At 47.9% G+C, this 12,496-nt stretch overlaps 1 protein-coding gene across 5 annotated transcripts in view; it reads right to left on the bottom strand.

Moving 5' to 3' along the window:
- sned1 (sushi, nidogen and EGF-like domains 1) overlaps positions 1–12,496 on the bottom strand; it is a 41,450-nt gene that overhangs the window by 2,721 nt on the left and 26,233 nt on the right. For 3 of the 5 annotated variants that reach the window (XM_020049379.2, XM_020049380.2, XM_013134876.3), the window contains 15 exons: positions 11,132–11,275; positions 9,293–9,466; positions 8,732–8,845; positions 7,813–7,926; positions 7,064–7,177; positions 6,676–6,792; positions 6,316–6,410; positions 5,837–6,047; positions 5,459–5,642; positions 4,183–4,295; positions 2,652–2,930; positions 2,283–2,430; positions 1,576–1,658; positions 1,277–1,390; positions 267–383 (listed from right to left, as the gene is read on the bottom strand). In XM_020049379.2, coding sequence (XP_019904938.2) covers positions 267–383; positions 1,277–1,390; positions 1,576–1,658; positions 2,283–2,430; positions 2,652–2,930; positions 4,183–4,295; positions 5,459–5,642; positions 5,837–6,047; positions 6,316–6,410; positions 6,676–6,792; positions 7,064–7,177; positions 7,813–7,926; positions 8,732–8,845; positions 9,293–9,466; positions 11,132–11,275 — 2,121 coding nt within the window. Of the gene's footprint in view, positions 1–266; positions 384–1,276; positions 1,391–1,575; positions 1,659–1,693; positions 2,431–2,651; positions 2,931–4,182; positions 4,296–5,458; positions 5,643–5,836; positions 6,048–6,315; positions 6,411–6,675; positions 6,793–7,063; positions 7,178–7,812; positions 7,927–8,731; positions 8,846–9,292; positions 9,467–11,131; positions 11,276–12,496 lie in introns of those variants that run through there. The other 2 variants (XM_034293895.1, XM_020049381.2) reach the window with 2 other exon arrangements.

Below are 12,496 nucleotides of genomic sequence, written 5' to 3' on the forward strand. Positions count from 1 at the left end.
AGTGGTTAAAGGTGGAGGGCAGTAGGATGTGGTGTGCTGGGACTGTGTCAGTGGTTAAAGGTGGAGGGCAGTAGGATGTGGTGTGCTGGGACTGTGTCAGTGGTTAAAGGTGGAGGGCAGTAGGATGTGGTGTGCTGGGACTGTGTCAGTGGTTAAAGGTGGAGGGCAGTAGGATGTGGTGTGCTGGGACTGTGTCAGTGGTTAAAGGTGGAGGGCAGTAGGATGTGGTGTGGCGGGTGGCGTGGAAGCGGGAGGTGCGTACTCACACAGCTCACACTGTCTGCCCTTGAACCCAGCAGCGCAGTCGCAGATGTACGAGTCACCCCCCTTCGCGCACGTACCCCCGTTCAGGCACGGCAGACTCCGGCAGTCCCGGGACGACTCTGAAACACAACAGCTGCCGTCAGGACCCGCAGCGAGGAAAAGCCCAGTAGAGGAACCACCGGCTCAGGTTTCACTGGGGGGCCGGTTGGAAGCACGTCACAAATGGCACTCTATTCTCTTTACAGTGCACTTGCTTTGCTACAGGCCCTGGTCAACGGTAGGAAAAAGAGTATTGGGGCCTCATTTAGGACGTTCAGCCAGACTGTTCTACATTCTCCAGCTGATGGCTTCGATCCCTGTCTACCACTTCCGGTAACACAATATAGCCCCCTTCTCCCCCCTCTCTAATGCCCCCTCCTCTCTCTCTTTCCCTCTCCCCTCTTTCCCGTCCCTCCCGCTCTTTCTCTCTCCTCTCTTATCCCTCCCCCTCCGTCTCTCTCCCTCTAACTCTGACTCCCTCTTCCACTCTCTGTTTATATTTCTCAATTTCATCCCTTGTTCCACCAGTGTGATCTGCCCAGTAACCCGGTAGATCTCCTTCACGTCTTGTGGATAGTCTCTATGTAGAATATTAAATTTTCAAACCTTGGCTGAGACTCAGTCCATCCTCCTGTGTACCAGCTACAGTACAGTTTGGCCATGAGAGAAGGACTGCCTTGCTGTACCATGAGAATACTAAACATGCTGTTTATACAGAGCCTATAGGAGTAGATTAACACAGCTGGTGGTGTATGACAGATATCCTATTGAGAGTGGAGGAATGCTTTTCTTTCCACATGGAACCAGTTTCAGGGGAAAGCGTGCCATGCCATCTCCAGGGACCTACCGCTCCACATTTTCACCACTGTAAAAACCAAAAAGTTCCAATCTTTCGGGGTAACAACCAAGGTGTCGGATTGACAGTTGCTAATTTGCTGAATGAGGGTTTAGGCTCCCCTGCTGTAATACCTACCAGGTTTCCTCCTGGACACGTCCTCCTCCTCCTCCCGCCTCTGGATCTCCAGGGCCAGGCTGATCTTATTGGTGGTCTCCTCCATCCTTTCTACCTTGGTTGGAGGCTCAGGCTCTGCGAGACACCAATCAAAGAGGTTAGTGAGAGAGATACCAGCGTACAGTACAACATGTGCTGCTTCTATAAGTGAATGTGCACCATCATTCCCAAATGCGATCCTGTTTGAGATATTGCTCTGCAGTATGTGGTGCCAAGGGACGTATCGCAACCCGGCTGGTTAAACCAGGGACTGTACTCACTCATGCGGTGTCTGATGGCCTTCCGGGGCAAGTTGGTGAACTTGGCTGTTATCCTCCCTCGTCCGTCAATCAGCTCTGTGTATCTGTTGGGGGCCGCGTGAACAGAAAGCATTGACAGCTGACGCACAGTCACGTCCGTAATACATCTCACGCCTCGACTTTCATAAGGATTGTTGGGGCCTGATTGGGACTGACCAGGGAAACCAATTTTGCCTGCAGGGTCTCCTATAAGTTCTCAGAGTTCTCTCCTTTCCTCCCTCTCTCCTCTCTTTCCTTCCTACATATCTCTCTCTCTCCTCTCTTTCCTTCCTGCATATCTCTCTCTCTCTCTCTCGAAATGGGATGCTTTGGCATCGAAAACCTACTTTAATTAAAATGAACAATTGCACAATGACAGTTAACTAACATTAAACACTAAAGTTAACAAAAGAGATTGGTTTGCAGACAACAGAATTCACTTACATACTGTATTTATTTTGTGTTCTGTCATGTAGAGTGTTTGTTTGTTTCCATTGTTTATCTCTTACATGGGCATCTCTTCAGAGTGCTTTCTGTCTGTCTGTCTCTTAACTGGGCATCTCTTCAGTGCTCTCTGTCTGTTTCTGTCTGTCTGTCTCTTAACTGGGCATCTCTTCAGAGTGCTCCCTGTCTGTCTGTATCTTACCTGGGCATCTCTTCAGAGTGCTCCCTGTCTGTCTGTATCTTACCTGGGCATCTCTTCAGAGTGCTCTCTGTCTGTAGCCACTCCCAGGTCCTGGGTTTCAGGCGGGGCCAGGGTACGACTGACAGGAGTGCCCTGTGCCCCAGCTGATGGTCTCTCCCTGGTCCTCCCCCCCCATCGCTCCCGCATTGGCACTGCTCCAGAGAAAACCCCCAGAGAGAGAGTCACGTTGTAGTTTAAAAGAGTCCTGTGTCAATCATGATTATAAGCAACTCATATACACAGTGGCGGGAAGGTTTGGTGTTTAGACTGGGGGAAACTGAAACCGCCAACAGAACTCTCCCTGCGCCGTTACACGAGTCTATCAGATCACCATACTGCCGCGAACGGCCGGGGGTTTGGGGAGAAAACTCACGCGTGGTGAAGGCCAGGTGCTGTGGCACGCTGTGGAGCTGCTCCGTGCCGGCGTTCACCACGGCCGTCAGGGCCACGTGGTAGTGTTGCCCCGGCGCCAGCTCCCTCAGGGTGTACCCACCGAGCTTCCCGTCGGCAAGGAAACGGCTCCTTGTGCTCAGGCCCCGCGTCACGTTCACCACGAAGCCGTCCGGCGGGCTGCGCGGGTGGTGGTCCCACGTCACCCGGGCGGAGTTGGAGGTCACTTGGGCCAGGGACAGGTTCTGAGGGGGGAGGGGCCCTGTCAGGGGAATGGAGAGGTCAAAGTTCAGTTTTCGGAAAATCCCAGGCCGGGTGTAACAGGGATATAGTTGGGTTTCCCGGTGAACAACAGAAGGGCGGTGTTTTAATGAGTGCCTTTCCAACCACCCCTGTATTCACCCGTTGCGTGGCACTTTGGTGTGTGCATGCAGGGGCCGAAATGTTCACCGGATGCATTCAGGATTACATACACGCAGGTAACTCCGCAGGTATTCAACAAGGTAATAAGATACAAGTCTGGCGGCTGACCTTTGCTCTTGACAGTTGAGCCTGATCAGAATTCTTTTACTGGCATTTTTTATATTAAACGTTTATATTGCTGATATCTGCTTGTCTTGTCGTCCCACCGAGCCGCCTTGAATACGCACTAACTGTGAGCGTCGCTGGATGTGAGCGTCACTGGATGGGAGCGTCACTGGATGGGAGCGCCCGCGGATGCACTGAAGTACTCCCTGGAGGGTCTCCTCGATGGGCAGTGTCTTCCGTCAGACCCGGTGCAAGGAGCCGCCGGCGCCTACTGTGTTCGGATCTGACCCGCGACAACGGCCTCCGGGTTTCCTGGTCCGTCTGGCGGATGACACTGTCTGTACGCCAAGATGGAGTCTCGTTCCGTTTTGAACTCAGGAGGGCATGAGGTCCTGGCCCACATCTGCGGAGTACCTGGCTTGGGGGACCCGTTGCTGTCCCTGTCCAGAGTCCTCCTGGTTGTGTTGCAGATCGAGACGATGCCTGACGATTTCAGCTGCCACTGTGTTGACACCTCCCCCCTCCCCCGTGTAGTCCATTAGGTCATGCTTCTGACCTGGACTAAGTTTAAATAGACTAGACTCAACCCACACGCATTTATTAATTATTACAATTGTAATCTTAATATGTTCACCTGGCACAGCCAGAAGAGCCTGAGCCTGGGTCCTCTCTAGGTTTCTTCCTAAATTTTGGCCTTCTTAGGGAGTTTTTTCTAGCCACTGAAATTCAACACTACTGTTGTTTGCTCCTTGGGGTTTGAGGCCGGGTGTTTTGTAAAAGCACTTTGTGACATCTGCTGAAAAGGGCTTTATAAATAAATTTGATTGATTGATTGATGGAGGACGATTCCCGACGCTGTAGGGGACTGTGCGGAACCCATTTAGCCTCTGCCTCCGCGTTTCTTTCATAGGCACCTACAATCTGCTGATGCGGACATGGCTTTTCTAAAACACATTTGAATAGTTGATGGACGGTGAAGACATTACTGGTCCAGATGTGCAGCGGTCCGGCTGAGTGACTGGTGGAGGGCAGCTCATCGGGTCTCATCCCGCTCTGGGTCAGAACATCCAGCGTGTACATCTGACCGGGGAACAGGGAGCTGAGGAGAGGAACACACCCAGTCTGAGTCATTCACATTCACCGTAGAACTTGTGCTTTTCCACTGTGGTCTCTGGACGTTACAGGTTTTCACAACTGCTGACAAAAAAACATTTCCTGAATGTTGTACTACAATTTTTTAAGAACCATAAACGCGCTTCTCAAAACTCACGTTGTATTGGTTGAGATCCAGGTTTCTTGCGGAAACATGAAACATTATGAACATAATAATATTTGTCATGGAAATTAAACTTTGCTCTCAGGCGCCACACGAAAGCATCAAATGCAATGACACAAATAAATACCCATGGTTCACTGCTGAGAGGAATCAATAGAACTATTATATAAAGGTATTAATTAATCGATAACCATAAGGTGTTCCAGAATTTTCCCAATGAGTTTTGAACGTTGCATGGTGTTATAGCCTGTATGTCTAGAGAGAATGCTGAAGTTATTTAGTCCAGGCAAGCGTTCTCTAGAAAATGAGTTGTGTAGGGTTCTGCAAAAAAAATAATCTTTGTTCTGGAATTTACCAAAGTGATTTTATGTACTTTGTTGACCGAACCCGTTTTAGTGTGTCAGCGATTGTGAAAGACTGTAATCAGCAGTGGAACTCGACACCTCTAGTGATATGAAAGTTTTACTGACCATAACAGGTGTACAGTGCCACCAAGTGGCCGCTATATGTAGTGCATGCAGTAGCCAAATGAGTTTAAAAATCAGGGCTGTCACACTCATTACACTGAGCCAGGGCCTAGTACAGGACTCTGCACCTTCCGTCCCTGAGGGTCAACATTTCTGGTTGCAATTGTTTCTAATCAGGGACTGATTCAGACCGGGGATACCAGGTGAGGGCAATTAACAAGCAGGTGGACACTCCAGGACTGAATATGTCATATCACTGGCCTATAGTCTGCTGGTTCAGTTTCCCCACTGCCCCCTTTCAACTGGTGTCCTGTTAGAACCAAGATAACCAGGTTAGGGGCGTTCCTAACCGAGTAGTAACCTTAATCAATCTAGAACAAGAAAGGAACAAAACCCTAAAGACACGCGTTCCTCCCTAGAATGCGTCAACCAGACCGGTCCAAAGGTAACGCTGGTGTGCGGGGAAGAAATAACGTCTATCTTGTAGCTGTCTTTCCGAGGGAGACCAGCGCTGTGTACCTGAAGGCGTACTCCGTAGTGCTGGCGTTGAGCAGGGCGGTGCGAGCCCCGCCGCTGTCCGAGGGGACCAGGGAGAGGCGCACCTGGCTGACCGCTGCGTGCCGAGCGGCCTGGACCAGCCAGCGCAGCCACACCTGCGAGGACGACACGTTGACGACGCGGAGCTGCTCCACCCGAGGCGGCCCTGCGGGGACGGACACGCAAAGACATTCTTGTAAAATGGCGTTCAGACGTACGGACACGCGCTTATGCAGTTGGTGAGTCACGTGCACGGATAATATAGAATCTACACACGAACGGCGAGTCACTCACTTATGCAGTTGGTGAGTCACGTGCACGGATAATATAGAATCTACACACGAACGGCGAGTCACTCACTGGTGCGTATGAGGGCAAGGGCGGGTTGGCTAACGTCGGTGCTGTTGATGTTCCGTTTCACAGAGAAGGTGGAGATGTTGTAGAGCAGTCCTGGCACCAGTCCACGCAGCTGATAGGTCGACTGCTTCTTATCCAGGAAGTCTGTCTTTCTGGTCCCACTTGCCCGGCCCGCTAGACCCAGGGGTGCATAGGTCACAGCGAAGCCACTGATCTGTTGGTGTTCAAGGTCAGAGTTCAGTCTGTGTCCCAAATGGCACCCTATTTCATAGTCCAGGACTAGAGTCCACAAAACCAGCCCTATGTATTTAATATTAACCACTGGACCACCATAGACCTCTATTTGTTTAATATTAACCACTGGACCACCATATACCCCTGTGTATTTAATATTAACCACTGGACCACCATAGACCCCTATGTGTTTAATATTAACCACTGTGCAACTCTAGTTACCTTGTTAAAATAAAACTCAAACTGACCAGGTTCTGGGAGGAGGTATCTGGCAGGTCCCAGCGCAGCTCCACATTGTCCTCCTCCACCCGTAAAACATGGAGACCAGATGGGGGCAACAGGTCTTGGACAAGAGACATACGCAAAGCAAAACAATTCCCAGTTAATGAACGGGCGTCCCCATTCAACTCCATAGTGGTGTAATGGGCAGAGTGGAGGCCTTAGCAAGGGTTCCAATCAGTGTAAAGCAATTTTCAAATGTTCTATCTTCTATATTTAGTTCATCAGGCAATTCATTGAGAACAAGTTATTGTAATGGTCTGCGGTTATCTGGACTGATTGGGGTTTCATGAAACACTGGGAAGTATAAAGATTTGAGTCCAACTCACCTCTCTCACAGTCCTTGCCTGTGTGTCCTACCCGGCAAGTGCAGCTGTAGTTCCCCCTTCGGTCGCTACGGCAGAGTCCTCTGTTGCCACATGGCTGCAGTACACAAGGATTCTCCACTAGGGGGAGACAAAGACTACCGATCACCATGACGATAACCTCAGTAAAGGGGTTTTACAGAGAGCTGCATCGGCCAGTCAGCAAACCGTCCAGAATTGTTTGAAATAACGTTCCCTGAAACACTGAAAATGTACACAGCAATATATACACGTGAACAAGTGGAGATGTGTGTGAGGGTGTATTGGCTGTGAGTCAATGAGACAATCCTGCATCCTAGAATACACTAAAACCGCGTCACTAAAAAGCGGCACGGCTCAGGTCTTTACTCACAAGACTGGCAGCGCTCCCCAAAGAAGCCTTCTTTACAGACACATAGGTGGTTCCTCCTGTAGCCCCGGCATACACCCCCATTCAGACAGGGGTTGGACTCACAGCCGTCCTGTTCTGGAGCGACAAAGAACACACAGAAACTCCTCAGGAGACAAGGCAGAGTGGCCTGTGTGGGTGAGTTAGAGTTGGATCTGGTGTATCTCTGACTCCACATTGATGTGGAGTGTTTCTCCGTTAGCAGCAAAACATCCTGAGGGGTGAAATATTTATCAAGTGTCTCAAAATAGGAAGGACGTGTGCGGGGGGGGGGGGTTGCGACTTACCGCTAATGAGAAATGAACGCCGGAAGAGAACAGAAAAGAGCAGCAGAGAGAGAATGGCAGAATCAGAGAGCAAGAGAGAGAGATTTACAGAGTTAAAGAGAGCCGCAGAGAGTGAGACAGACAGGGCTGAGAGTGAGAGAGACAGGGCTGAGAGTGAGAGAGACAGGGCAGAGAGTGAGAGAGACAGGGCTGAGAGTGAGAGAGACAGGGCTGAGAGTGAGAGAGACAGGGCAGAGAGTGAGAGAGACAGGGCAGAGAGTGAGAGAGACAGGGCAGAGAGTGAGAGAGACAGGGCAGAGGGTGAGAGAGACAGGGCAGAGAGTGAGAGAGACAGGGCAGGGAGTGAGAGAGACAGGGCAGGGAGTGAGAGAGACAGGGCAGAGAGTGAGAGAGACAGGGCAGAGAGTGAGACAGACAGGGCAGTACCTATTTCACAGTCTTGGCCCATGAAGCCCTGCTGGCAGTGGCAGTAGTAGGATCCCGGTTGGTCCTCACATGTTCCTCCGTGTTTGCAGGGCTCTGACAGACACTCGTCCCCATCTGGTGGACGGGACACATGTAAGACGCACCACAGGAAATGAATTGATAAGATGCACTGTCAGAAGTTGGGAGGGGATTCTGAAAGGATTGTTTGTTCATTGTTAAGATGACCTTTCCACTAAGCAAAAACATCTTATAGGGAATACATTAAGAAAAGACACATTGTCTCCTGAAGATTATTCATGCAGGTACACAGCTGTAGTTTACACCAGGTCAATGTATTAACAACCAGGTAGAATAGAAAACAAGCAAAACCCCAGTTACCCAGGCTGGGAGATAAGAAGCCCTTGTATAGAGGTTTAGTTTATCTGCAGGTGTTGAACAGGTGTTGTCCAGAGGTCTAGTTTATTTGCATCTGAACAGGTGTTGTCCAGAGGTCTAGTTTATCTGCATATGAACAGGTGTTGTCCAGAGGTCTTGTTTATCTGCATCTGAACAGGTGTTGTCCAGAGGTCTAGTTTGTCTGCATCTGAACAGGTGTTGTCCAGAGGTCTAGTTTGTCTGCATATGAACAGGTGTTTGCTAGAACTGTAGTTTGTCTGCATATGAACAGGTGTTTGCTAGAGCTGTAGTTTCTCTGCATATGAACAGGTGTTGTCCAGAGGTCTAGTTAATCTGCATATGAACAGGTGTTGTCCAGAGGTCTAGTTAATCTGCATATGAACAGGTGTTGTCCAGAGGTCTAGTTAATCTGCATATGAACAGGTGTTGTCTAGAGGTCTAGTTAATCTGCATATGAACAGGTGTTGTCTAGAGGTCTAGTTAATCTGCATATGAACAGGTGTTGTCTAGAGGTGTAGATTACCTGTCTGGCAGCGGTTTCCACTGAAGCCCTCGTCACACTCACACAGGAAGGAAGCCACCCTGTCCTTACAGGTTCCTCCGTTTAGACACGGCTGAGACAGACACTCGTTGATCTCTAGACGAACGAAACATTTCAGCACAGTGAGCCTGAGATTCAGGGCTCATGCCACCCTGTTCCCTCAACAACAACCAATCTGTGACGGAGCAACAGGCCAACACAGCCATCTTGATCCAGTTTAACGGGGAATCTGTTTTCTGTTTCGGGTCCCTACCAAAAAAATGAGCTTTTATTACAGGGCAGATAAACTATCCTAATTAAATCTTTATCTTCCCCTGCCAATAAAATATCCCCCTTATTACCATGAAGCTCTCAGCTGAGACCACCGTGTTACTGACTTTCTGTTTGTTGTTCAGAGATCCCTAAATAGTTACAGTAAAGACCCAATGAAAGACCTTAATCGTGCCACACACACACACAGATACGCCACACAGACACACACACACACACACCACCAAGACTGACTGAGTGACGGGTGCCTGTGGTATTTTCATGGATACAGACCGTCGCAGACTGGGGGTTGGCTCCAGGCGCCTTGGCCTCCGCAGATGCTCTGGGTGGCCCTGGGCAAGAGGCTGTAGCCTGGGTGGCAGATGTACAGGGCCATAGAGCCCGGAGACGTGGAGGAGAATTGGACCTCTGCATGCTTCACCTGCAGAGGAGGACCACAATCCAGCCCTGGGAGGCAGACACACCACACATGCATTTATTACACAGTTATATTGCACCCTCATATTACACAGTTATATTACACAGTTATATTACACCCTCATATTACACAGTTATATTACACAGTTATATTGCACCCTCATATTACACAGTTATATTGCACCCTCATATTACACAGTTATATTGCACCCTCATATTACACAGTTATATTACACAGTTATATTACACAGTTATATTACACAGTTATATTACACCCTCATATTACACAGTTATATTACACAGTTATATTACACCCTCATATTACACAGTTATATTGCACCCTCATATTACACAGTTTTATTACACCCTCATATTACACAGTTATATTACACCTTTGTATTAGGCAACACAGTTACATTACACAGTGTAATTCAAACACAGATGTACAGTTAGTACACATCTTCATGCTTTATTTGACACAAAAGTGTGGAAAGTTCGAGGTGAGAGGTTTTGTTAGTTTACATGGCACTCTTGTAACTATGTGACAGTACTTATGTTAAGTAGTTTCTTCAGTAGTTTTTACAGTAATAAAAGCAGTAGTAAAAGCAGTTTCCTCTAATGATGGTTGTATGAATACCATATGAGTGAAATATGGATAATAATTTCTTTACTTTTGTTATTATTAACATCATGAGAAAAACATTTGATTACACTTACTTTTACTTGTTTTTGAGGGTCCCAATTTCCATCTGTAGATTTTCTATAGATACTAATACTATCAACAAAATGTGAATAAACTTTCAACAAACTATCTGTTGAGCAACTGCTTGCTAATGTTAAGGTCAGTGTTAGATTTAGAATAAGTTTAAGGTTTAGAATAAGTTTAAGGGTAAGGGTTAAGGTTTGGGTTAGGGTTAGTAGATAAAGTGATAATAATAGTTAAAATGTTAACTACTATTATCAGTCAGTAGATAATCTGTAAAGGATCTACAGATACGCTTTTGTGACTCTCAAAATAAGGTTGTCACCAAAGGTATTTACTGGAAGTACTAAATGTGTGCAATTACTAATGTATGTAAATCTGGATAAGAGTATCAGCTGATTTACTAAAATGTTAACTTTTTTCTGCAGTTAATTTGGCTGACATTATTGAGGAGTTACACAACATTTCTGAGTGGGGCTCCCAATCCTGGTCTTGGAGTGTCAGATCACTTCTGGTTTTCATCACGTATTTCTAATCAGGATCACATTTTGCTAGAGTAATGAACTACTAGCTAAAAACAAAACAGAGTAATGAACTACTAGCTAGAAACAAAACAGAGTAATGAACTACTAGCTAGAAACAAAACAGTAATGAACTACTAACTAGAAACAAAACAGTAATGAACTACTAGCTAGAAACAAAACAGAGTAATGAACTACTAGCTAGAAACAAAACAGAGTAATGAACTACTAGCTAGAAACAAAACAGTAATGAACTACTAGCTAGAAACAAAACAGTAATGAACTACTAGCTAGAAACAAAACAGAGTAATGAACTACTAGCTAAAAAAAAAGTGCTTCAGCTCCTCAGGACCAGAATAGAGCAGCCATATCTCTGAGTCTATATCCACCCCAGATTTTTCCAGATTGGTTGGTTGATTAGGTGATTGATTGAATGGGTGATTAATTGGTTGGTTGGTTGACTGTGCTCACCTGCTGCAGAGTGAATTAATCCTCTGCTGATCTCACAGTGTCTGCCGCTGAAGGTTCCCGAACACTCACACTTATACTTCCCAATGTAGTGAAAACACGTTCCCCCATTCAAACAGGGGCTAGAGGAGCATGGGTCTGGTTTCCCTAAGAACACACATACACAGGGACATGCACTATGAATCAGAATAAACCATGATGTGTCTGTCTGTGTGTGTGTGTGTGTGTGTGTGTGTGTGGCAGTGTTTGTCAGTGTGCACGTTTGTTGTGTAGTTGTTTAATCTATTTAAACATTAAAGGTCTTCATCAAAACACCACAATTACAAAGCTGTGCCAAAAGAAGGTGCAGTCTTTCCAATGTACAGGCCGTGACTGCAGTCTTGACTCTCCTCCACAGTGCTGTAGAGCTGTGCCAGCCGTGTGTGACATCGTATGCCTCCCAAATGACACTTCCCCATTTAATGCACTACTCTGAAACGGGCCCCTACAGAGTTAGAGAGGAGTGCACTTTACGGGGTATAGAATGCCATCTGGAAACAGACACAGAGTGAAGAGATGAAAGCCACATGGCTTTGAACTGCCCGGCATCTTTTACGACACTCTCAGTACCGGCCTGTTAAACACAGGAATATGAGCTAATTTTACAGGAACTGTTAACACTGGAGGTGTGTGTGTATATGTGACTGTGGGTGAGGGTATGTGTGTGTGTATATGTGACTGTGGGTGAGGGTATGTGTGTGTGTGTGTATATGTGACTGTGGGTGAGGGTAGGTGTGTGTATATTTTGACTGTGTGTGTGTGTGTGTATGTGTGACTGTGTTTGTGTGTATATGTGACTGTGTGTGTGTATATGTGCAACTGTATGAGCGAGAGTAAAAGAAAAGGAGGGATAAAGATTGATCAACACTGAGAGAAAGGGAGGGGGAGAGGGAGAGGGAGGGAGACAGGGAGAGGGAGGGGGAGGGGGACAGGGAGGGGAGGGGGACAGGGAGAGGGAGAGGGAGGGGGACAGGGAGGGGGAGAGGGGGGGGGGGGGCAGGGGAGATGGAGGTGGAGGGGGACAGGGAGGGGGAGGGGGACAGGGAGGGGGAGAGGGAGGGGGACAGGGAGGGGAGGGGGACAGGGAGAGGGAGGGGGAGAGGGAGAGGGAGGGAGGGGGACAGAAAGGGGGACAGGGAGGGGGAGGGGAACAGGGACAGGAAGGGGGACAGGAAGGGGGAGAGGGGCAAATACACAGATAGGGGCAAATTAAAACGGGGAGAGATGATTCCGATTTTGACCCACACTAACATAAACACTTTGCCGGGCGAAATGTGGTAAAGATTATTTAAAAACATCTCCCTCCTCGTTAGCCAAGGCCCTTCATGC

This window comes from Esox lucius, chromosome 8 (assembly GCF_011004845.1).
Source record: "Esox lucius isolate fEsoLuc1 chromosome 8, fEsoLuc1.pri, whole genome shotgun sequence".
Lineage (NCBI taxonomy): Eukaryota > Metazoa > Chordata > Actinopteri > Esociformes > Esocidae > Esox > Esox lucius.